General features: G+C 44.6%; 1 protein-coding gene across 1 annotated transcript in view; it reads right to left on the bottom strand.

Moving 5' to 3' along the window:
• Positions 1-25,214, bottom strand: part of plcl5 (phospholipase C like 5) — a 229,225-nt gene extending 204,011 nt beyond the window's left edge. The window contains exon 1 of the mRNA XM_060901979.1: positions 24,711-25,214. Coding sequence (XP_060757962.1) covers positions 24,711-24,956 — 246 coding nt within the window. The 5' untranslated portion in view covers positions 24,957-25,214. The remainder of the gene's footprint in view (positions 1-24,710) is intronic.
• Between the last annotated feature and the right edge of the window lie 2,091 nt (positions 25,215-27,305).

Here is a 27,305-nt window from a genome sequence, read left to right as displayed (position 1 = left end):
AGAAACTCGGACTATTTCTCAATAATCACCTTGAGCGACTCGGCAAAATGGCAGCCAAGTGCTTCATCACCATAAGTGAGGAAGAATGACAAACGATGAAAGAAAATGCTGTTCCTAAAAGCACTAAAGATGCTACAAAGTTTGGTCTAAAACTATTCAAATTTAAGGTGGAATTGTGATTTATTTTATGGATTTCAAAACAAAGTATTTTATGAGACTCAGCGTAGATAAGAGACACAAATCTGTGCGCACCTTTATGACATTTACATGCTGTTTTTGAAGTCTCGTCTCATCTCATCTCATCTCATCATCTCTAGCCGCTTTATCCTGTTCTACAGGGTCGCAGGCAAGCTGGAGCCTATCCCAGCTGACTACGGGCGAAAGGCGGGGTACACCCTGGACAAGTCGCCAGGTCATCACAGGGCTGACACATAGACACAGACAACCATTCACACTCACATTCACACCTACGGTCAATTTAGAGTCACCAGTTAACCTAACCTGCATGTCTTTGGACTGTGGGGGAAACCGGAGCACCCGGAGGAAACCCACGCGGACATGGGGAGAACATGCAAACTCCGCACAGAAAGGCCCTCGCCGGCCACGGGGCTCGAACCCGGACCTTCTTGCTGTGAGGCGACAGCGCTAACCACTACACCACCGTGCCGCCTGTTTTTGAAGTTGGAAATAAATTATTTTTTCTATGATTTTTTTTTAAATCATCACCTGCGTAGGGGCGGCACGGTGGTGTAGTGGTTAGCGCTGTCGCCTCACAGCAAGAAGGTCCGGGTTCGAGCCCCGTGGCCGGTGAGGGCCTTTCTGTGCGGAGTTTGCATGTTCTCCCCATGTCCGCGTGGGTTTCCTCCGGGTGCTCCGGTTTCCCCCACAGTCCAAAGACATGCAGGTTAGGTTAACTGGTGACTCTAAATTGAGCGTAGGTGTGAATGTGAGTGTGAATGGTTGTCTGTGTCTATGTGTCAGCCCTGTGATGACCTGGCGACTTGTCCAGGGTGTACCCCGCCTTTCGCCCGTAGTCAGCTGGGATAGGATCCAGCTCGCCTGCGACCCTGTAGAACAGGATAAAGCGGCTAGAGATAATGAGATGAGATATTCATCAACTGCGTATTTATACTCAAACAATTATTCACCTCAGGCTCAGTGAATATCGGTAAATAATAACCTCGACTTCGTCTCTGTTATTACTCACCAATATTCACTGAGCCTGAGGCGGATAAATGTTAATTAAAGGGACCTCGAAAAATCTTGACACCTTTATCCTGATAAAAAAGGAAAAAGCATGGATCTATGAATAAGTATAAATCTGCATGCTCACTGCTGATGTATCACAATGTTAAGTTAAAATATCAGCTTGTGTTTGCTGGAGTTTTTTTTTTTTTTTTTGCTATTCCTGTATATAAACAGACCAGAATGTCAAGGCCATAGTCGCTCATCTGGCCGTCCATCAAAACAACCATGATGACCAAAATATCAAACAGAACTGAAATGTGACGATGTATGAGATGACCAACCTCCACGACAAACTGTTTACAACAGGAAAATCAACAAGGGACTAAATTTTAGTCCCCAAGGGAAGATCGACCCAAAGTATCCGCCAGAACTGAATTCGCATGATAAATGAGAGGGGAGATACAATTCTAGTCAGAAGAGAATTCGTTAAATTGAACCAATTACTCATTTGTTAGCAAAAAATTGACAATACAATGATCAAGTTTTCTGCAGAAGGTCTAGTTCTTTCAAATGCAACCCCGATTTCAAAAAAGTTGGGACAAAGTACAAATTGTAAATAAAAACGGAATGCAATGATGTGGAAGTTTCAAAATTCCATATTTTATTCAGAACAGAACATAGATGACATATCAAATGTTTAAACTGAGAAAATGTATCATTTAAAGAGAAAAATTAGGTGATTTTAAATTTCATGACAACACCACATCTCAAAAAAGTTGGGACAAGGCCATGTTTACCACTGTGAGACATCCCCTTTTCTCTTTACAACAGTCTGTAAACGTCTGGGGACTGAGGAGACAAGTTGCTCAAGTTTAGGGATAGGAATGTTAACCCATTCTTGTGTAATGTAGGATTCTAGTTGCTCAACTGTCTTAGGTCTTTTTTGTCGTATCTTCCGTTTTATGATGCGCCAAATGTTTTCTATGGGTGAAAGATCTGGACTGCAGGCTGGCCAGTTCAGTACCCGGACCCTTCTTCTACGCAGCCATGATGCTGTAATTGATGCAGTATGTGGTTTGGCATTGTCATGTTGGAAAATGCAAGGCCTTCCCTGAAAGAGACGTCGTCTGGATGGGAGCATATGTTGCTCTAGAACCTGGATATACCTTTCAGCATTGATGGTGTCTTTCCAGATGTGTAAACTGCTCATGCCACATGCACTAATGCAACCCCATACCATCAGAGATGCAGGCTTCTGAACTGAGCGCTGATAACAACTTGGGTCGTCCTTCTCCTCTTTAGTCCGAATGACATGGCGTCCCTGATTTCCATAAAGGACTTCAAATTTTGATTCGTCTGACCACAGAACAGTTTTCCACTTTGCCACAGTCCATTTTAAATGAGCCTTGGCCCAGAGAAGACGTCTGCGCTTCTGGATCATGTTTAGATACGGCTTCTTCTTTGAACTATAGAGTTTTAGCTGGCAACGGCGGATGGCACGGTGAATTGTGTTCACAGATAACGTTCTCTGGAAATATTCCTGAGCCCATTTTGTGATTTCCAATACAGAAGCATGCCTGTATGTGATGCAGTGCCGTCTAAGGGCCCGAAGATCACGGGCACCCAGTATGGTTTTCCGGCCTTGACCCTTACGCACAGAGATTCTTCCAGATTCTCTGAATCTTTTGATGATATTATGCACTGTAGATGATGATATGTTCAAACTCTTTGCAATTTTACACTGTTGAACTCCTTTCTGATATTGCTCCACTATTTGTTGGCGCAGAATTAGGGGGATTGGTGATCCTCTTCCCATCTTTACTTCTGAGAGCCGCTGCCACTCCAAGATGCTCTTTTTATACCCAGTCATGTTAATGACCTATTGCCAATTGACCTAATGAGTTGCAATTTGTTCCTCCAGCTGTTCCTTTTTTGTACCTTTAACTTTTCCAGCCTCTTATTGCCCCTGTCCCAACTTTTTTGAGATGTGCTGCTGTCATGAAATTTCAAATGAGCCAATATTTGGCATGAAATTTCAAAATGTCTCACTTTCGACATTTGATATGTTGTCTACGTTCTATTGTGAATACAATATCGGTTTTTGAGATTTGTAAATTATTGCATTCCGTTTTTATTTACAATTTGTACTTTGTCCCACCTTTTTTGGAATCGGGGTTGTAAAACAATCCATCCATCCATTATCTGTAGCCGCTTATCCTGTACAGGGTCACAGACAAGCTGGAACCTATCCCAGCTGACTATGGGCGAGAGGCGGGGTACACCCTGGACAAAAACAGTTTTCAAAATGGCGGCACTGACACCTGGTTGACACTTCACGTTTCGAAGTCTCGCACAAGTCTCGTGAAGATCGCGCGGATAAGCGACGCCTGCCGTGGACCAAACGAACTAAATTCAACACGGCTAAACACCGAATAGGCCGATAAGTAGAATATTTAATTGCAGTTAGTTGCCAATACGAGTCACGATATAAGGTTACTAAAACCAAAAACGTAATTGAATAACACGTTAATTAAGAAATAAAGCACGTTTAAAAGTGACTTCAGTTCTCCTTTAATAACTACTGAAAGCTTGGATGAGCTTTGTACTAGTAGCAGAGGAGACCTAGAACAGGTAGAACAATCAGAGCTGTCCGAATTAGAGGTCCCTGAAGGTCACAGAGTGTGTGTATAGTCACTTACAGAAACCGTATACGAGTTTGGGCTTTTAACATTTCTAACCTGACACGGTGAGTCAAGAAGACATGTGATGGAAAAACTCAGAAAGCAACTGAGAAAAACATGTGACTGGAGTAAACACATGCAAACAGAGACACGCAACACGGTGCAATAGTGCAGTGCATGTGCACGAGCAAACACCTTCCCGCTTCACTTCCCCCCCACACACACACAGCTGGTAATATGACTTGCAGGGTGCTGATAACTACTCTCATTTCCTGTTTTCTTTCTCTTTTTTCCAACGGCAGACAACTTCCTCCTCTCACAGACACCGTGTCCCTGCAGCTCTCAGCCATACCACAGCGAGGGGAAGGGAAACAAACGAACAAAGACAGAAAGAATCGGGATACAAATACTCAGATAAACACACAGGAACCAGTTGACCTCTGGGTCATCATTAGATTGAGTTCAGTTATTAGTGCATGAGTGCAGTGTTTAAACACAGTGATTGTACACAGAGGAACAGCAGCTCACACACCATCCGTTTCTCATCTCATCTCATTATCTGTAGCCGCTTTATCCTGTTCTACAGGGTCGCAGGCAAGCTGGAGCCTATCCCAGCTGACTACGGGCGAAAGGCGGGGTACACCCTGGACAAGTCGCCAGGTCATCACAGGGCTGACACATAGACACAGACAACCATTCATACTCACATTCACACCTACGGTCAATTTAGAGTCACCAGTTAACCTAACCTGCATGTCTTTGGACTGTGGGGGAAACCGGAGCACCCGGAGGAAACCCACGCGGACACGGGGAGAACATGCAAACTCCGCACAGGAAGGCCCTCGCCGGCCATGGGGCTCGAACCCGGACCTTCTTGCTGTGAGGCGACAGCGCTAACCACTACACCACCGTGCCGCCACCATCCTTTTCTACCCTCCGTAAAACTTCACCAAAAGGCTGTGGGCTAACAAAACAAATATAGAGAAAACAGAAAAAAAAGAAGAGAAACTAAAAGAAGAGATGAAAGGAGAGCTGAAGAGAGTACGAGACAGACAGGGTAAGATGTGATGGGAGAGATGTTCCATCTCTCGGTCTTCTCTTTCATTAGGATGTCTGAGTACCAACATCTTCATCCTCATCCTCTCCTCTCAAGCCCTGCCTCACTGATACAGCATTTTTAGACCTGAGAATTTGTATTAGACAACAGTCAAGAGCTGAAGGATAAAAGCCAGTACTTTCCTTTTCTGTCGAAACTGCAGTCAAACTACATTTCCAGAAATGGGTGGGGTGGGGTTTTGATGGATGGGTGGATGGATGGAATATATTTTGGCTGAATGGTAGACTGAGAAATGAATAGATGAAATGATGTATGTTTGAATGAGCAGGATGGATGGATGGATGTGCAAAGAAACAGATCTATGGATGTATAAATGACAAACAGATGAATAGAAAAATGGTTAGAGGAGTGAATAAATAGAAAGATTTATCAATGGATGGTTGAGTGGATGGATGGATGGATGGATGGATGGATGGATGGATGGAATTTTGGCTGAATGGATAGACTGAGAAATGAAAAGATGGAGTTGTATGTTTGAATGAGCAGGATGGATGGATGGATGGATGTGCAAAGAAATAAACAGATTTATGTTTGCATAAATGGCAGTCAGATAGACAAATAAGCAAATGGTTAAATGGATGAATAAATGGAAAGATAGACTTATCAATGGATGGATGGATGGATATGCAAAGGAGTATTGAACATGCAGATTTTTGTATGTATGAATGATGGTTGGAGAGGTGAATGAACAAATGGTTCGATGGAAGAATAAATGGATGGACAGATATATTTATGGATGGACAGACAGATAAACATGTTTGGACAAACACAGAGCCATACATATAGATAGATGATGGGTAGATGAAAAAAATGGGTAAATTAATGTACCCAGAATGGCTGAATGGATGATGGATGGACCAAGGAATGGACTGATTAATCTGTCCATTACATGTTCACATAAATGTCTGAATGGATGTAGAAAGGAACAGACAGATTTACTGAGGGACAGATAAATGGATGGAAGAATCGATCAATGACTTGATGGACAAACAGTGTGGGCGGATAGGCAGATTTAAGTATAAAATGTATGTATGTATGTATGGATGGATGGATGGATGGATGGATGGATGGATGGCTTAATGTATTCATGGACAGATTTATGAATTGATAGTGATAGAGGGGGCTGGGTGGATGGAAATTTCCCCATTTGTAAAAACCTACTAAACATATAGTTCAGATATTAGGCAGAGAGATGAGAGAGAGAGAGAGAGAGAGAGAGAGAGAGAGAGAGAGCGTTGGATAGATCCTCATTGATTTGAGACTAATTCTCAACCTTGTGGGCGTTTAAGGACATTACTCTTGTACTGAGTACCAGGCTAATTTGTTCAGTGCAACAATTCGGCCGACAGTGTGATCGTCTGCCTCATCCTCCGCACAGACAGGTGAAAGTAAAAAATAAATAAATAAATAAATAATAGAAGCCAAAGTGAAGAGGAGGAGAAGATAAGAGGAATCTACAGAAGAGGAATGGAAATGAGGAGGAGAGACTGCCTACTTTCATTTCTTTCACGCACATAAGTACAATGATTAGAGCGAGCTTTCAGTGGAGTAACTGGATAGCTCTGTATCCTTTTCTCTTCCAGGCAAAATGGGGAGACGGGGAGAGAGAGAGAGAGAGAGAGAGAGAGAAAGAGAGAGAGAGAGAGAGAGAAAGAGAGAGAGAGAGAGAGAGAGAGAGAGAGAGGAGAGGATGAGCGAGTGTGTGAAGAGAGCGATAGTGGAGCAGGCCTGTTCTATTCATTATGCCTTTCTGGAGTTACACTTAACCTGTTGTGAGAAGTGCACTGATCTGAAACTATAAAGGCTTCTTCAGGTCAGTCTCTCTCTCACTCTCACACACACACACACACAAGCTCGGATCCTGGAATTTATTCCGCATCCAAAGTAATCATCCTGGTACAAGCTCTCAAACACTCCACTCATCCCATATCAACACACACACAGTACGTGAGTGTAAAGTGTGTCGTGTTTCATGGTCGTCTCCCAGGCAAGAGGTGGAACGAGAGCTACTGGATAATAAAGCCACTTCCTGAGAAACGGAGCAAGGGAGCACATGGGGTGATTCTGAACGAGTACAAAGGAAACGGAGAGTGAACAGATTTCCCAATAACACTGTCAGACAGGGGACACAGCTCCTAACTGAGCTCAGCTCAGGACTTACTGGGGTTCATCATCAACAACATTCATTCATTCTTTCGTTCATTTTCAGTATGCACTTTATTTTGGTCAAGGTTCACACACTCATGCATACACTCATCCACACACACACACACACACACACACACACACACACACACACACACACACACACACACACCCATTCGCATGCACACTCATCCACACACCCATTTCACACACACACTCATTTGCACATTCATCCACGCACATTCATGCACACACACACACACACACACACACTTATTCATCCACACACCAATCCACACACACACCCCCATTCACAGCTAGGGGTAATTTAGGGCATGTTTTTGGGTGGTGGGAGGAAACCAGAGAACCCCAAGAAAACCCATGTGAATGTGGAGGGGGAAAAAAAGAGAGAGAGAAACTCCACATAGATGGTAACCAAGGTTCAGGAACAAACTACAGATTCTGGAGCTGTGCAGTGACTATTGGATACTAAAAGGAATTTTGAATGGATGGATGGATGGATGGATGGATGGATGGATGGATGGATGGATGGATGGATGGATGGATGGATGGAAGAAAGAGAACTGCAAATGCATCATTACAGAACATGAGGCATGAACTATAAGAATGGAAGGGCAAAAACAAATGAAGGAAGGAATAAAGAAACAAACGAACAAAGGAAAGAACAAGAATGAATGAATAAAAGAACTGCAAAGGCATTACTGCAGAACATTAAACTGGCTTGAAAGAAAGAAAGAAAGAAAGAAAGAAAGAAAGAAAGAAAGAAAGAAAGAAAGAAAGAAAGAAAGAAAGAAAGAAAGAAAGCAAAGGCATCACTGAGGAACATGAGACAGTGATTGATAAATGCCTGTTCTCTTTCCCTCATAGTCTCTCTCTCTCTCTCTCTCTCACACACACACACACACACACACACACACACACACACACACACACACACTTCCACCTCCAGACTGAGCAGAGTTAGCATTAATGAATAAGCACATATAGTGTGAACTCAATTACAGCCCACCCACCCACACACACATTGTTGAATGTCTCCACAGGGCCCCTGTGTGAACACCAGAGAGCACTGACCCAGATTCTCTACATAGTGTTCCTGTGAACATGCGTGTGCGTTTTCACACGTCGCTCCCACATGTTCTCCCGAGTCACACTGCAACAAACAGAGACGGTATTTCATCACCAGAGACGCATTCCATCATGTTCAAACAGGATACTGGTGAACCTCATACCTTAGCATTCGCAACGGTCCGACAGGGTGCAGGCGCCACACTACACACTACCCCTGTACACGACAGGACCCGGATCCGGCAAATCAGCACAAATTAAATCCTCCATGGAACCGGGGCTACAGAACAGCAGCCATTAACCCTCATCCTACCATGCTATTTTACACCTTAATCTTACCATGTGGGGTCCATTTGGACCCCGATACTTTTCTTTAAAATTAAAGCTTATAAAGACAAAATCACCAGATAAGTTTTGTTCAGAACATCTTGTATTAATAACAGCAATACACTAAAGGCATAAAGAACACGCTTAACCTTCATCCTACCAGCCAATTTTACATACACAAACTACCAGGCGGGGTCCGTATGGACCCCAGGAGGGAATACCTTGAAATCAATGCGGTAAGAACCAATTCAATGCAGCAAACAGACATAACTTTATTGAAGAACAAAATCCACTATGGCTGAATATCAATGATGTATTATAAATGCAATGACATTGCAATAATATTGCAATAACTAGCATACATGTAGCAAATTATAGCGCCACAAAAAAAAAATGACATTATATACATGATTTTTGCAGCTCATGCAGCTGTAAAACATTCTGGATTACAACTTAGGTCTTTTCTTACAGAATTTAAAACAAAAAAGTAATTGTAAAATAATTTAGGGCTTTTGTTTTGCAGCCTGTGCTTATTGCAGCAGTGGGGTCCACACGGACCCCAAGAAGGAATGCCTTGGTAGTTTCATTATGGAACATAAAAGAAATAAAAGAAGTTAACTTTCAGTGTGCTATTCAATTATAAAATGAAAGACAGATAAACTTTACTCTGGGGTCCGGTTGGACCCCAGTAACAAATTAATTATACCTTCACAATGCAAAAAGCTGATCTTCCGGTGCTTTAGTGTTTTAATTAAGACATAAATTCCGACAAATTCATAAAACGGTGAGGCAGTATGTCACATATTTTTAAAATGGCAAACAAACATATAGGTGCGGGGTCCAGATGGACCCCACTTGGTAGGATGAAGGTTAAACACGACTGCAAGATGTCATGAATTGCACACACGCAAATTCAGTAAGTTTTAGTGTCCCGAGAAACTGTTCCACATCAGAGCACTTCAGTTGTCCGAGCACTGATATAACAGTTTTGTCTAAAAGCACCTTATCGGGACGTATTGAGAGGAATTACACACTGGGGAGCTGTAAACCTCCCCCGAGAACTACATACCATCATGTAGCGGAAGTAGGAACACTGAAGTGGTGTGAGCCAGCTTGCCAGCGTGACATTAGCAGTAACAGTTAGCGAAGATTTTTATATTTTGTTTAGAGGCATCAAAATAGCACTGAACTGGCTCATGTTTAACTCATTACCATACACTTACATTACTCAATGTTCTTGTGTTGGGAGAGTACCTACCCTTCTTCTTCTGGCTGCTCCTGTTAGGGGCCGCCACAGCAGTTCTCATCTCATCTCATTATCTGTAGCCGCTTTATCCTTCTACAGGCTGGAGCCTATCCCAGCTGACTACGGGCGAAAGGCGGGGTACACCCTGAACAAGTCGCCAGGTCATCACAGGGCTGACACATAGACACAGACAACCATTCACACTCACATTCACACCTACGGTCAATTTAGAGTCACCAGTTAACCTAACCTGCATGTCTTTGGACTGTGGGGGAAACCGGAGCACCCGGAGGAAACCCACGCGGACACGGGGAGAACATGCAAACTCCACACAGAAAGGCCCTCGCCGGCCACGGGGCTCGAACCCGGACCTTCTTGCTGTGAGGCGACAGCGCTAACCACTACACCACCGTGCCGCCCCCACAGCAGTTCTGTTCCTCATATTTGATTCTGATGCAACCCTCCCCCATCTGTCCAGGCTTGGGACCAGCACTGGTTTGTTTTACCTAATCTGCAGGTCTTTGAACTGTGGACAACACGCAAACTCCACACAGAAAGGCCCCCATCGGCTGTGGGGTTCAATCCCAGAACCTTCTTGCTATGAGGCGACAGTGCTAACCACTACACCACTGTGCCACCTGGGAGAGTACCTTCCCCGAAGTTAAAAAAAAGGCCCTCAAAACAGCATTCTAAGAACGATGACTGTTCTCAGTTCCTGCAGTGCAAAAACACTCACACAAAAGGGGACAATCCTCCAACAGTTTGAACAACAATTCTAAGAACCAGGGTTCTGCAGAAAATCTGAAGTAACCAGCTAAAAAATAGTAGTAGGTGGTTCTGGAATTTGGTGTAGTGGTTAGCACTGTTGCCTCACAGCAAGAAGGTTCTGCGTTCGAGCCCAGTGGTTGATGGGGGTCTTTCTGTGCGGAGTTTGCATGTTCTCCCTGTGTCTGCGTGGGTTTCCTCCGGGTGCTCCGGTTTCCCCCACAGTCCAAAGACATGCAGGTTAGGTTAACTGGTGGCTCTAAATTGACCGTAGGTGTGAATGTGAGTGTGAATGGTTGTTTGTGTCTATGTTTCAGCCCTGTGATGATCTGGTGACTTGTCCAGGATGTACCCCGCTTCTCACCCATAGCCAGCTGGGATAGGCTCCAACTTGCTTGCGACCCTACACAGGATAAGTGGCTAAAGATAATGGATGGGGTTCTGGAATTTGGGGCAGCAAAGCCCAACATGGCGCACCATAGGTGCGCTAATGCTGGGGGGCGGTCTGGGGGCATTCGCTGAGAATGCACCAGAAGGCATGTAAATTAAAAAATTTCCTGCGGGGGGGGCATAAACAATACATCACTAGCCCCCCCCAGAAAAGTTTTAAATTTACATGCCTTCTGGTGCATTCTCAGCAAATAAATTACTGACCACTTCTCTGTAAAATACTTGCAAAATCTGTATGAAATTTCTCTCCAGATGTGTGTGTATGCTTGGTTTTCTCAGTTCCCCTCTGTAGTACGCTGCCTGGCTCTGTAACATAACTACATACACTACAGCATGGTCACGTGGTCCGGCTCAGCCAATCAGAGTGCAAGAATCGATCAACAGATATGGAGTTGCTTCCAGTCATGACCCGAATCGAAGACAATTTCATGGTGAAATAATTGGATTTGTAGCAAATTACGGGCAGTGGAGATCATATAAAATTGCTTGAATGCTGAAGGGTGAGTTTTTATTTTCTTCTGGGATCGAGTAGCTGCCGAAGCAGACCGTCTGTGTAGCAGGAGAAATCTGCCGGACGCCGGCGCTCGTGGACATCTCTGAAGAGTTATGAAAAGTTCCTCTTATCTATATGGTACATACTTCATTTCCTCCCCGCTGACCATCCTGAACACGAGAGTCAGGGCTTGCTGTGTATTTAACACGTCCCAGATGAAGTCAGTAAACCGGCAGTGATGAGCTGTGTGAGGTGCAGTAGGACTTTCTACAACTATTACATCCTTACTGAAGTGCAATTACTTGAGATGAATTTGATTGACCTTGAAATGCCTATGATCATCTACGTTTCCATCGGAGCACTTTATATTCAGTCAAGGTTCATTCTCACTTCGTGCATTATACCATTATTATTATTATTATAGCTTGAAATCAGCCATGGTTGGGTTGGTTTGCTTTGGCTGTACTCACGGTAATTCCACTCCAACAGCTTTCTCTCTTGATTAGATAAGGCTGCAAGCATCTGTCAGCCTTTCACATGAATACAAATAAAGGTGTGTATTGAAGCAGATTATGTACTTCTTTATCTGTTATGGCTGAAATAAGGAGCTCCACATTAGCGCTGGACAAGTTTAGCGTTTTCAGCGACTACCAACTGGTCTGATAGGCTTCAGTTTCATAAAGCCAACACAGAATGCAAATGAAATCACTCCAGAAAGAACCAAAAGAGCTTTTCAAATAGCATTTATTCATTTGCCGGACGCTTTTATCCATATGAACCTCAATCGCTGTACTGAACAATGTTAAACATTACTCAGCCGTGGCGCGAAGATTCAAACTCGCAGATTTCCAATGACTACCGTCCTTAAAGCTCAAAGGCAACGGTTTTCAATTTATGCACATTTGAAACTTTATATGTTAAAAAACCCTCTGTAATTTTCTTCTGGTCTCAAGAAGTATTGTTAATAAGTAATAATTAAAATAAGTTAGTGTGGATTGCGGCAAATTTCTCTTCGGCGATTTTTGTGACCACTCGGCGCGTGACATCATTCAAGACAAACAAACCGCTTGAGTTGAGTCCACTTCCGTTTACTTGCATTGCCGTTTGGCTTGAGTGCAGCCGTGCGTTCGGGAATTTCCAAAGAAAAACCATGCCTTATTGTTGTGCAGTGAACTGTAACAACAGGACCGGTTCAGGAAGAAGTTTTTACCTTGTTCTGAGAGAGGAAAAGAGACAGAGAGTGCATTGGCTTTTTCCGAAAAAGGAGAAGAGGCGGAGCGAGTGGGTTGGCTTTTTTAGAAAGAGGAGAAGAGGCGGAGTGAGTGGGTTGGCCTTTTCTGAAAGAGGAGAAGAGGCGGAGCGAGAGGGTTGGCTTTTTCCAAAAGAGGAGAAGAGGCGGAGCAAGAAGGTTGGCTTTTTCCGAAAAAGGAGAAGAGGCAGAGCGAGTGGGTTGGCTTTTTCCGAAAAAGAAGAAGAGGGGGAGCGAGTGGATTGTGCGCGTGAAGCCAGAGGGTTGTTTTTTTCCAGAAGCGGAGACGAGGCGGAGAGAGTGGATTGGGCACGTGAAGCCAGAGGGTTGGCTTTTTCCGAAAGAGGAGAAGAGGCAGAGAAAGTGGATTGTGCGCGTGAAACAAAATCAAGCAGTCAAAGAAGAAACCGACCAGCAGCGCTCAAGCAAAAAGTAGAAGATTGACGGTAAACATTTTTACCTTTGCTTGCAACTGACAAGTCAAGAATCCTGAGGGATCCTGTACAATCATTGTGGAAATGAGACAAAGGGATATTTCCTCGCTTAGAGTCGGCTATAAATAGTATAATGTTGCGGATGGCAGGCTAATGTGGCCTACTGGCGCACTGTCAAGTAATCGTTACCTATATCCACTAGGGAGGGCGGTTTAATTATTCTTCAAAAGGGCTCTTATTTAGTATTACAATGAAAGTAAGAATTTATCATAACTACCAGGATAAATCATTTGGGCGCGAGTCTTGTTGAGGTCCGGGGTCACCGCGATCAGAGTCGGCCAAGTCGCTGTCCGATTCCGAGGCCGCACGGTCAAACCAGTGAGCCACATTCACTGATTGCTTCGCAACGGCCATAGGTTCATACATGTATGGTTTCACCTCTTGATATTCAATTTGGAGAGTTCCTACTTCAAAATCGCTCTCGCTTTCAGACATTTTACACAACCTCTCACGACCAAAGTCCATACACGTGTGCTCGGTTCGCAGGTAAACACAGAGCTGCTCCCGGTCTGTTTGGCTTGAATGACATCACGACAACGGTCCCCTGGTGGTGAAAGTGTGCATAAGTGAGATGTAAACAAACCTTCGGAAATTGGGCAAAACAGTATATTTTAACCGTTTTATTCAATTTTAGGGCGCAAATTAGACACTAGGAAGATTGAATTCACTTTTTGGGTCGCTCTTCTAGACAATAAAGTTGATATTCTACGTTTCACCTCCGACCATTGCCTATGACCTTTAAATGCTAAACCTTCACGACTCATTCATGTTCAAGCTGCAACATCATAAACTTGATGGGATAGGAAAACAATCAACAGTGTGACACGGCCTGACATGAAGGGAGTTACATTACAGGCATTTAGCAGACGCTCTTATCCGGAGCGATATACAACATACCCAGAGCAGCCTGGGGGTCGGGTACCTTGCTTAAACCATTCCTTAGCCATTCCTGCTGGTCCAGGGAATCAAACCAACAACATTTTGGTCCCAAAGCTGCTTCGCTAACCATTAGGCCACGGCTTCCCCCTTACTTGAGTTACTGTTAGCACCTCAAAGTTTATTATTTTCCAATATCAGCATAGCCCAAAGTGTAATATTTCTCTTATATCACTTATGTTATAGTAACTAGAAACAGCCACCCCTTCACCAGGCTCTCTTTTATCGTCACAAAAAAAAAATTTGCTACCAAGAAACCAAAAAGTCCTCTGTTCAGAAGCCTTTTCTCTGAAAACACTGACACTGGAGACTCCTTCCATCCATCTATTATCTGCAGCTGCTTATCCTGTGCAGGGTCGCAGGCAAGCTGGAGCCTATCCCAGCTGACTACGGGCGAAAGGCGGGGTACACCCTGGACAAGTCGTCAGGTCATCACAGGGCTGACAAATAGAGACAAGCAACCATTCACACTCACATTCACACATACGGTCAATTTAGAGCCACCAATTAACCTAACCTACATGTCTTTGGACCGTGAGGGAAACCGGAGCACCCAGAGGAAACCCACACTGACACAGAGAGAACATGCAAACTCCACACAGAAAGGCCCTCGTCAGCCAGTGGGCTCGAACCCAGGACCTTCTTGCTGTAAGGCAACAGTGCTAACCACTACACCACTGTGCCGCCTCCTTCCATAAATGTTAAATAAACATCTCTTCAGACATCAACATCAGCATCTCAGGCTGGATGGATGGATAGAAGGTAAGAAATGCTATGAAGCAAAGATACAGAATTGAACTCTCCAGAGTGTATCAACCCCTTCAGTAACGCAGCCTTCAATATGCTTTTGGGTCTGAAACATGGTCTGGTATGTAAAATACTGCTTTCTTTACTGACAAACATTTAATTTTATCTTCTAAAGGTCGGCCCGTAGAACCTTCGGCTGATTTGTCCAAATGTGGTGCAGTAGCAAAATCCATAGTGCCACCAACATCTGCATCTTTGACACCTGCGTCCTTCCTGTCCTTCTTTACAGCTGTGACATATGCATGTGACACATTTGTTTTCAGTCCATTTTTTTCTGTAGTTGTATCCTTTCCCATTGCTGCGCTCTGCTTCCTCTCCAAATTAATGACACACCCACTGATGTCATCACAGTTCACGCTGGAAAAACTAGCCATATTTTGCTTCCGGTTGGGAAGTTGTGAACCAATTTATTTTGGGTGGAAATACTCTGAACGGTTCAAAATGCGATGCCCAAACCAGAAAGGAACTGTTCCCTGTTGGCTGAAAACAGGTATCTGAGAACATTTTGCTCAATTTCATGATGCTTTGATTTAAAGCAGCTTACCATTGAGACAGGATACATGTGAGCAGTTGTGGGTTAAAGGTCATGCTCAAGGACCCAACCACGGCAGCTGGGTAGTACTGGGATTTGAACTCACCGTTTAATCAGTAGCCCAAACAAGATCAACCGTGAGCTACTGCTCACTTACGTATCCCCCCCCGCTCTCGCTTATATCAGAAAGCAAGCAATCGAAGGAACAGGATGCTTATTATGAATGGTGACTTCAACAAATAATTAACCCTGAAACAAGTAAGTAAGGAGCAGTGTTCTCCCCAGGGATTTCAAACAGCATCCTGGTCAACTTATTTTGAAATGGCATCAAAATCCACACTATAGGTTTCGTACATATATTCAATACATTCAGTCGGTAAACAGGAAGTTGATGTGTGACAGACCTGAAAATGGTACACATGGTATAGAACCCCAAACTGAAGTTTGGTACCAAATATCAAGCAGTTGTGATTTGTAGTTGCTGAGAAAAGCATGACGAAAATTTTGTAAATCCACGCTATACGTTTCGTAAATACATTCAGTCGGTAAACAGAAATTCGATGTGTGACAGACCTGAAAACGGTATACATGGTATAGAACCCCAAACTGAAGTTTGGTACCAAATATCAAGCAGTTGTGATTTGTAGTTGCTGAGAAAAGCGTGACAAAAATTTTGTAAATCCACGCTATACGTTTCGTAAATACATTCAGTTGGTAAACAGAAATTCGATGTGTGACAGACCTGAAAACGGTATACATGGTATAGAACCCCAAACTGAAGTTTGGTACCAAGTGGCTATAATTTGTGGTTGCTGAGAAAAAGGGTGTTTCGGACGGACGGAAATATGGAGATACAGACGGACGGACAGCGGTAAACCAGTATACCCCTCCCTCCTTCAGAGCGGAGGTATAAAAATCCTGAACCACTAAGCCACCACTTCTCAGAAAGTTTTGTAAATCCATCTTGTATGTTTCGTAAATACATTCAGTCGGTAAACAGAAAATCGATGTATGACAGACCTGAAAACGGTATACGCGGTATAGAACCCCAAGCTGAAGCTTGGTACCAAATATCAAGCAGTTGTGATTTGTAGTTGCTGAGAAAAATGTGACGAAAATTTTGTAAATCCACGCTATATGTTTCGTAAATACATTCAGTCGGTAAACAGAAAATCGATGTGTGACAGACCTGAAAACGGTATACATGGTATAGAACCCCAAACTGAAGTTTGGTACCAAGTGGCTATAATTTGTGGCTGCTGAGAAAAAGGGTGTTTCGGACGGACAGACATACGGAGATACAGACGGACGGACAGCGGTAAACCAGTATATCCCTCCCTCCTTCAGAGTGGAGGTATAAAAATCCTGAACCACTAAGCCACCACTTCTCAGAAAGTTTTGTAAATCCATCTTGTATGTTTCGTAAATACATTCAGTCGGTAAACAGAAAATCGATGTGTGACAGACCTGAAAACGGTATACGCGGTATAGAACCCCAAGCTGAAGCTCGGTACCAAATATCAAGCAATTGTGATTTGTAGTTGCTGAGAAAAATGTGACGAAAATTTTGTAAATCCACGCTGTATGTTTCGTAAATACATTCAGTCGGTAAACAGAAACTCGATGTGTGACAGACCTGAAAACGGTATACATGGTATAGAACCCCAAACTGAAGTTTGGTACCAAGTGGCTATAATTTGTGGTTGCTGAGAAAAAGGGTGTTTCGGACGGACGGAAATACGGAGATACAGACGGACGGACAGCGGTAAACCAGTATATCCCTCCCTCCTTCAGAGTGGAGGTATAAAAATCCTGAACCACTAAGCCACCACTTCTCAGAAAGTTTTGTAAATCCATCTTGTATGTTTCGTAAATACATTCAGTCGGTAAACAGAAAATCGATGTGTGACAGACCTGAAAACGGTATACGCGGTATAGAACCCCAAGCTGAAGCTCGGTACCAAATATCAAGCAATTGTGATTTGTAGTTGCTGAGAAAAATGTGACGAAAATTTTGTAAATCCACGCTGTATGTTTCGTAAATACATTCAGTCGGTAAACAGAAACTCGATGTGTGACAGACCTGAAAACGGTATACATGGTATAGAACCCCAAACTGAAGTTTGGTACCAAGTGGCTATAATTTGTGGTTGCTGAGAAAAAGGGTGTTTCGGACGGACGGAAATACGGAGATGCAGACGGACGGACAGAGGTAAACCAGTATACCCCTCCCTCCTTCAGAACGGGGCTATAAAAATCCTGAACCACTAAGCCACCACTTCTCAGAAAGTGGTTGTGTTTAGCGCTGTTCAATCTCACGCCTTGACGACGCAGGTAACAGCAAACCATACTTAGAGGTTCTACTTAAAAATTGATTGATTTCACTGTTAATGATTTAATACATTTACCTTCTGATACACTTCACTCATCCCAAATGGTGTTTATGTGAAGAGTAGGTCCACATCCACCTGGCCAGGATCCTTAATAGAAACCATTAATTCTACTCTTTTCATTATTCACTAATTGTACGGACCAAAATTGATAATTCGTTGAACGCAAGATGAACGGCGCACTCCGAGACCCGGCGTGAACCATGCTGGCTCTCAGCAGTGCACAAGGGAAGTGAGATGGAGTGGTTCATCTCGTTCAGGGAAAAATGTTAAATGGAGAGCACACTTTCATCCACCTCTTCGCTCTCTCTGCCACAGCTGGAGGCTCGCGTGTGTGTGTGGTGTGTGAAGATCTGTCTGAGCAAGCCTGAGTGACAGAACAGAATTTCAATAGAGTCCATGAAATGGTACACATAGCTCACATGCCTGATGTTAAGCTCAGAGGTTAAGTGCAAAAGAAGGCAGTCATGTTGTTAGAAGTCACTAGTGATTTATTTGTTTGTTTGATTTATGTTTGCACTGAGAAACAGGAGCGCAACATCTTTCCAAGGAGTAACACTGCTCCGGTTTACTGCTCCAGGCCTCACGGCGTTTAGACAACTTATCATGCCTACATTCTTAGCATTCTTCCTCCAAGCAGATTTTCTCAAAACTGATAGCGTTTACTAGATGACCAATGGGATACGCATCACAAGATGAACATCATACGTAAAATATTAGACATTATTATGTTTTATCCATGGTTATTTTTCAAAGTCACATACATTACGTCATCTCTGATTACAGCCTTTTCAACCTTCGCAATCCTTTTCGCTGTGATTTACTGCCCCGTGTAACAAGAACCGATTTCTTGGATGTTCCACAACATTGAATTTAACAATAAACAGATTTTAAAAAGTCTAATGTGCCGTTCATTATTAAAACACAAGAAATGTAATAAAAGTCTTCAGGATGCACCGTGATAGAAACTGATATAGATCACTGATTATTCTATCCACATTCACTGGATATGAGCAATCGCGCACTCCGATTGGCTACTCTACTACTAGGATATCAGCTCATATATACCGTGAGTAGAAAAAAAACAAAATGGCGGAGCACATCAATTCAGATATATCACTTTGTTATCAAGTATTTAAAAGAAACAGAAATAGATAAATTAAATAATATAGTGGGTCCCCCCCCAATATCTCCTGCTCCACACTCCAGCCCAGTCGGGGTCGGTAATGCACCTTTAAGTTGGTTTGCCAACTGCCAAAAAACCCTAAAGAAGAAGAAGAAAATGGCAGAGCGTGTTGCTGAACCAACCGAGGACAAAATAAAAACTCTGCTCAAAAACAAAACCCCAAAAAATACAAAAAAACCCCAACAAAATATGGAATAAAGTATTTGATGGTAAGAACAACTTTTTTTTCAAGAATTATTATCATCGCAGGGCGGCACGGTGGTGTAGTGGTTAGCGCTGTCGCCTCACAGCAAGAAGGTCCGGGTTCGAGCCCCGTGGCCAGCGAGGGCCTTTCTGTGTGGAGTTTGCATGTTCTCCCCGTGTCCGCGTGGGTTTCCTCCGGGTGCTCCGGTTTCCCCCACAGTCCAAAGACATGCAGGTTAGGTTAACCGGTGACTCTAAATTGACCATAGGTGTGAATGTGAGTGTGAATGGTTGTCTGTGTCTATGTGTCAGCCCTGTGATGACCTGGCGACTTGTCCAGGGTGTACCCCGCCTTTCGCCCGTAGTCAGCTGGGATAGGCTCCAGCTTGCCTGCGACCCTGTAGAACAGGATAAAGCGGCTAGAGATAATGAGATAAGATGAGATTATTATCGCATTTTTCACAAATTGCTCCTGTCATTTCACCGATTTGTTTACATTCTAAGCGGAAATGATTTTGTCTGACGTTTTGTATAAAGTTTTTATTTATCGCATTTGCAAAAAATAAAAATGCTCTGTTTCTCAAAATCCAGTCAATGTGGATAAAACAAAACAGTTATCCCACTCAATCTCGGTGCTACGCACCTCACCGGTTATCAGCTCACGTACGACTCGATTTCGTGGAATAACTGTTCAGTATTTTATCATGTTATTTACTGTATTGTTAGCAGTTATTTTCCAACATGCATTAATTCAAGGATGAATCTTAAATGCCATTTTATTGGACAGGAAGGCTAACGCAGTACCCCGTCTACGTAGCGAGTTTATATCGTGAACGGAAAATCATTCGGGATTCAGTTTGTGTGTTGAAGGCTTCAAGTGCTATCTATAAATGACAAGGAAACATTACGATGGGTAAACAAACAAACAAAAAAAAAATCAATCAAGATGAAGGATGTGCATCATAAGTACATTATTAGATTTTTTTTTTCTTGGTCTGTGATTAGTTTTCAATGCCACACACATCACATCGGGTTTGAACACAAAACCTAGCAGCCTTTTCAACACTCACAATCCTTTTCCCTGTCACTCGCTCCCTTGCATCAGTGCCAAAACACCCACACAGCCAAGAGCAGAATTCAATAAAGCCAGCGAGTGACAGAATAAGACGCTGCTTCGTCTCGTTGCTAAGCAAACTGGAATGGATCGAGCCGATGGACAAAGTCTCTTGGCCAAAACAATAATTTCCCAGCCGGGATCAGGGGGTTGGATTTGGGGAAACTCCAAAATTAATAAACAGCACTTCCCGAAGTTGTGACATTTAATCACAGATCTACGTAAATCGCTGGGAGTGAGTGTGAGTGCAAGGAAAAGTGAAAAATATTCACTGCAAGAAAGTGTGTGCGTGCATGTGTGTGTGTGTGTGTCCTCTGTTTGTTCCAAACAGTTACATCTTTGTCCTTACAATCCTGGCAAAACTCAATTAGCACAACAAAGCTCCTGAAGCCTCGGGTCAGCTGATCAACAGAGCTGACTGATCCACTGATGGATTGGATTTTCTCCTCCTCACGAATCAATGTCATTTTGCACGCAAACCAATAATCCAATAGCTTCTCTTTTGTTACTCGCATTACACCAGAAAAACAAGATAATCTCTGGTTCTGGGGGGGAAAAAAGAAGAAGAAGCCACCTTTATTTATCACATGCACACTCAAGCACGGTGAAATTCGTCCTCTGCATTTAACCCATCTGAAGCAGTGAACACACGCGCACACACCCAGAGCGGTGGGCAGCCACACTAGAGCGCCCGGGGAGCAGTTAGGGGTTAGATACCTTCAGCCCAAGGCCACCCTATGTTAACCTAACTGCATGTTTTTGGACTGTAGGGGAAACCGGAGCGCCCAGAGGAAACCCATGCAGACACGGGGAGAACATGCAAACTCCACACAGAAAGGTCCTCATCAGCCACTGGGCTCGAACCCAGGACCTTCTTGCTGTGATGCGACAGTACTAACCGCTACACCACCATGCCGGCCCCCCCAAAATAAATAAATAAAACAGTGCAGTTAGCAGGCAGGCCCATTAAACGTCAAAGTCTCACCTTTAACTCTTTACCACTTAAAGCAGTTGCTACAGCCACCCTTGTATAGCCTCGGTCACAACCGGACGTACGATTTTTCGGCCATGCGATTTTTGGCGTTTCCCAAATCGCTGCGTTTTTTTTTTTTGTTCGTGGAGAACGTAGTTGTGGTGACCATGAAGGAGTAAGATCACCGCGCACCCAACGTACAACCCGGAAGTCGAACGTTGAGGCTGCTCGGACGTACGGCTGTCGCTTCATTCGTACAGCCAACGCACCTTCAAACGTGCGCTAATCGTACTGACCGTGCGTTCCATGCAGGTTTCATATGAAGGTTGCAAGAACTGCGCACGATCTGTACGTTGTGCGTACCAACGGCGTTCGTTTGTCGCACTGCGGCGATTGGAGAGGGGTATATATATTTCGGCATACTTTGGTTTCTCACTGTGAAAATGGCAATCCCTCCGCAAAGACTTCGTCTCAAACTCCTGGCCTGCTGGCCACTGTCATGGTCTTCATCCTCCTCCTCACTGCTCCTTGTCCTCTCTCTCTCCTCCCTCTCTGCCGCCGTCTCTCTCTCCTCCGTCTCCGACACCTTTTCTATCCTCCTCTTCCCTTTTGCCTTCGGCATATTGAATTTAAGCGATGCAATGCAGTGAAATGAAATTAAATGAAATTGGGTTTTCTCTCAATCAAAGCCTACGTGTACAAATGGCCGTAGGCACCCTTGCAGCTTTATATACCCGAGTTTTCTTGCGATTGATGCCCTCTCGCAGTACGGCCAATGCACGGCCGACTTACTTGACACGCATGGATGACGTACGAAATATCTGAACGCGCGTTGGCCGCACTAATTACGTATGTGGGGCGCACGACACACATACGGAGTCTGCAAGTGCGACATACGAAAAAAACTGACATTTTGCCCAAATCTGACACCAGCAAATCGTACGAAAGACGCACGTCGGCCGTACGGAAGACATACGAGGCCGTAAGTTTGTCTTGCAACCTGAAAAAAACGTAAGCGCCCGTAGAGTTTGTTTGACATGACAAAGAACCTCTGCGGCCAGTCTACGGCCAGTCTACGGCTCGAAAATCAGCACTCTGTGCGTTTCTTTGCGCTTTTTGCACGTAGACTGGCCGTAGGAGCACGTACGGCCGGTTGTGACCGAGGCATATATGTATATACAGTACTGTTCACCCTTAGGACATATTTACAAGAAAAAAATTCTAACGACAAGGTTTTAGACAAGGCGTCATATGTCGTCATTATGGGATATACACGGGGTCGTCATTAAGGGGTAAAGAGTTAAAAAGCGACATTCTGCATGATACAGTACGAACACAATCTAATTCTGGGATTCAACAACCGGACATGCCTTTTATCCGTTCTTAAAATTCTATTTTTGTCCCCAAAGTTTGCAAGGGGTATACTGTAGAAATTGCAAAAGTGCTCAGAGTCGTGGTGGATCCGCAGTCTGTTCCTGGGGACACTGGGCTCAAGGCATGGGCGTAGTGGACGCGGGGGACATGTCCCCCGCACTTCCCGTATTTGTGCCCTCTGTCCCCCGCACTTTTTTACAGCCATTACAACCACTCAATTCATTTTTAACACATGGAAACGCGTTTTTCCGAGCCGCCTCTAAACGCATCATGAGCAGGCGGAGCTAAGGCGGCAAACAAACACCGCTGTCATGTGTGATCAGAGACGCTTTAGAAAATATTGTATGATTACCTTTGGTGTAATTCAGATCTGGGCAGTGCTTCAGCAAACCAGTCAAGAGGCTAAAGACTTTAGACAGTTTTTTTCTAAACAAACCGTGTAAGTTGAGTAATGCTGATGAATGTATATAATGTTTAGCTAAAAGATGACAAATAGATGTCAATTTAGTTAGTTAAGCTAGCTAGCTAACTTCGAGGCGGCAGTAACTCGTTACATTTACTCCGTTACATTTACTTGAGTAACTTTTTGGATAAATTGTACTCTTAAGAGTTGTTTTGTTTTAAGATTTAATTTATTTTTTGTATTAGTTAAAGTTTAAAGTACATGAATTTGCTGATTATTATTACTGTATTCCTAATTCTATTTCAAAATGTTGCTTTCCACATATTTTTTAACCTTTATTGCCACAATAGAAAGAGCAGGGTGAGAGAGGAGACAGTGGACCAGAGGCCAACAGGGATGATTATGCAGGGTCACAGGTAAGAAGAGAATATAACTAGCTATGTCACTACTAGGCGGCACGGTGGTGTAGTGGTTAGCGCTGTCGCCTCACAGAAAGAAGGTCCGGGTTCGAGCCCCCTTGGCCGGCGAGGGCCTTTCTCTGCGGAGTTTGCGTGTTCTCCCCGTGTCCGCGTGGGTTTCCTCCGGGTGCTCCGGTTTCCCCCACAGTCCAAAGACATGCAGGTTAGGCTAACTGGTGACTCTAAATTGACCGTAGGTGTGAATGTGAGTGTGAATGGTTGTCTGTGTCTATGTGTCAGGCCTGTGATGACCTGGCGACTTGTCCAGGGTGTACCCCGCCTTTCGCCCGTAGTCAGCTGGGATAGGCTCCGGCTTGCCTGCGAGCCTGTAGGGCAGGATAAAGCGGCTAGAGATAATGAGATGAGATGAGATGAGATGAGATGAGATTCTGGTTATGCGGTTCTTTAGCTGCTAAGCAGAGGTGCAATTGAATGCGAGAGGATGATAAATCACTCAGTAGACCTCTGAACAATTTGTCCCCCTCACTTCTACTGTAAAATGATGGCTACGCCCCTGGCTCAAGGTCAGAGGATGGTGGGACGCATGGATATCACACAGGCACACTCTGTCCTGGGGCAAATGACGCGGTCAATCCACTTACCTGCATGTTAGGGAGGAGGAAACCTAGGAGAACCCAGAGGACACCCATGCAATCATGGATATGACATGCAGAAGCCCCCCCAGAGGAACCTGGGAGCAGTTCAGCTGAAAATGCTGGATCATGTGAAGGAGATGTGATTGATGATTTGGGGGGGGGACAGAACACATAAGAACACTAAAGTAGTCATGTTGTACCTTTCAGTATTGCAGTAATAATAATAATAATAATAATAATAATTATTATTATTATTATTACTCTGCTAAGAAAACTTCATGTGTGTGTGTGTGCGCGTGCGCTGGAGCGCGAGACGGTTATGCATTCTGAACTGAAGTGACCACAGTACAGGCGCGCGCTCGCGCCCGCAAAGATACAATGTGACCCACAGATGTTACTGATCAAAGCAGAGCCGACTTCCTGCGAGCACGCGAGACAATCCGGCGCGTGGCGAAGTCCATTTCCGCAACTAAAACAGCACAAACAATAAATAAACCGACAGCGAGTCGCTAACCTTCATGATGCCGCAAGGTGCGCTCCCGGTTCCTTGGCTCCTCTCCGCTGAGCTGTCGCGGCTCCGGTGTCCGCCGTTATTGTGCACCGCCTCGGCTCCGCGCGCTCCGGGGCCGCCGGTGAGGAGCGCGCGCGTGTCTGCAGAGACAGCAGCAGCAGCAGCAGCAGCATCGCTCTCACGCGCCGCAGCGGAGGGAAAGTCTCGCGCGGGTCTCGCCGCCGTGTCCGCAGCCTCCGGCTCGGCCATAATGATCCGCCCTCAGCTATACACACCGCGCATTGTGCACAGGGTGGTGGTGGTGGTGAGGGTGGTGGTGGTGGTAGGGGCCCGAGCTTTCACCTTCAGCCTGTCGGGAAGCCCGTGCAGAAAAACAAACTCCTTCTGGAACCGAAAACCGCCTCAGTGCGCGTGACAGAGATCTCATACATCCATGCAGGCGGTGTGTCTCAACTGCTTTAAACTCTTCTTCTGCTCTCTCTCTCTCTCTCTCTCTCTTTCTCTCTCTCTCACACACACACAGATGGCGCTCGCGCCGCGGTCAGGCGTCTCCTCCAGCACGTGCCCATACAGCAGTTTATTACAGCTGTAGTTTCCGGTTGATCACAGCTGCTTCACGAAATCATATTCTGCAGATAAGCAACATTATAGCTCACTATATATATATATATATATATATATATATATGTGGGGCGGCACGGTGGTGTAGTGGTTAGCGCTGTCGCCTCACAGCAAGAAGGTCCTGGGTTCGAGCCCCGGGGCCGGCGAGGGCCTTTCTGTGCGGAGTTTGCATGTTCTCCCCGTGTCCGCGTGGGTTTCCTCCGGGTGCTCCGGTTTCCCCCACAGTCCAAAGACATGCAGGTTAGGTTAACTGGTGACTCTAAATTGACCGTAGGTGTGAATGGTTGTCTGTGTCTATGTGTCAGCCCTGTGATGACCTGGCGACTTGTCCAGGGTGTACCCCGCCTTTCGCCCGTAGTCAGCTGGGATAGGCTCCGGCTTGCCTGCGACCCTGTAGAAGGATAAAGCGGCTAGAGATAATGAGATGAGATATATATATATATATATATATATATTGCATGCCTCTGGATCAATGTTCAGGAAGATTCTTTGCAACTATATAAACTACTACATGGACCCTACTATCCATCCATCCATTATCTCTAGCCGCTTTATCCTGTCGGTCGCAGGCAAGCTGGAGCCAATCCCAGCAGACTATAGGCGAGAAGTGGGGTACACCCTGGACAGGTCATCGCAGGGCTGACACAGAGACACACATTCACACCTACGGTCAATTTAGAGCCACCGATTAGGCGAACCTGTGCGTCTTTGGACTGTGAGGGAAACCGGAGCACCTGGAGGAAACCCATACAGACAGGAAATCTTTTGGTGGAGACGGTGGGGACCTCGACTGGTTATCGTAGCCTGCAGGGAATCGGCCGTCAGACATTCTGTCGCATGTCCCAGACCCGGTGAAATGTAACTGAATTGTCTTGGCCAGGCCTAAGGGTCCCATCTGCATCTCATCATTGCTGAGGAGTGTGCTCCCATCACCCAATCAAGCATCCAGCCAGAGCAGGTCATGATATATTTTTTACCATATTAACATGCCATTGTGTGTTATGCCTGATGTAAAGACTCTCGTCTCTGCGAGCCTACCACACAGATTTAATACTTGTCATTTTTAGGGCATACCTAACAACGTGTTTTCTTTCTCTCTCTCTCTTCCCCCCCCCCCCCCCCCCCCCAATCTGTCCCTCTGAGTTACATGTTGATCCTGGGATTGAGATGCTGGCCTCTTCTGCCCCTCGGACCTGCTTGATCCATCCTGGTGCCCTGTGTCTGGTCGGAGTTTTATCGCCCCACTCCTGTGAAGGACGGCCCCATGAGGACAGTTGAGGGTTATACCTGTTAAAACTGTTAATGTTATAGTCATGTTGTCTGTTGTTGCCCAAATGAGGATGGGTTCCCTTTTGAGTCTGGTTCCTCTCGAGGTTTCTTCCTCATGTCGTCTGAGGGAGTTTTTCCTTGCCACCGTCGCCACAGGCTTGCTCATTGGGGATAGATTAGGGATAAAATTAGCTCATGTTTTAAGTCGTTCAAATTCTGTAAAGCTGCTTTGCGACAATGTTTATTGTTAAAAGCGCTATACAAATAAACTTGATTTGATTTGACACGGGAGAACATGCAAACTCCACACAGAAAAGCCCTCGTCGGCCGCTGGGCTCGAACCCAGGACCTTCTTGCTGTGAAGCGACAGTGTTAACCACTACACCACTGTGCCACCCAACATGGACCCTAATAATCGGATTCAAGCTCGATCGGAATGAAATTCCTTCATGTAAACCCTGTTCAATCAGTCAACCTCTGATAATCCATTTCATCATCTTCTTCTCCCTTGTCCAGCGCTGTTCCTGGATTGGGGTCCATGTGGACCCGATTGATCCACACGCCATATTAATTGGAGCATAGATTTACACCTGCAGATAAGCAACATTATAGCTCACTATATATATATATATATATATTATATATATATATATATATATACATATTTCTTTGCAACTGTATAAACTACTACATGGACCCTAATATCCA

Source organism: Neoarius graeffei, chromosome 20 (genome assembly GCF_027579695.1).
Source record: "Neoarius graeffei isolate fNeoGra1 chromosome 20, fNeoGra1.pri, whole genome shotgun sequence".
Classification (NCBI taxonomy): Eukaryota; Metazoa; Chordata; class Actinopteri; order Siluriformes; family Ariidae; genus Neoarius; species Neoarius graeffei.
The sequence above is the reverse complement of the archived record's forward strand: the minus strand, read 5'-3'. Positions and strand labels throughout refer to the sequence as shown.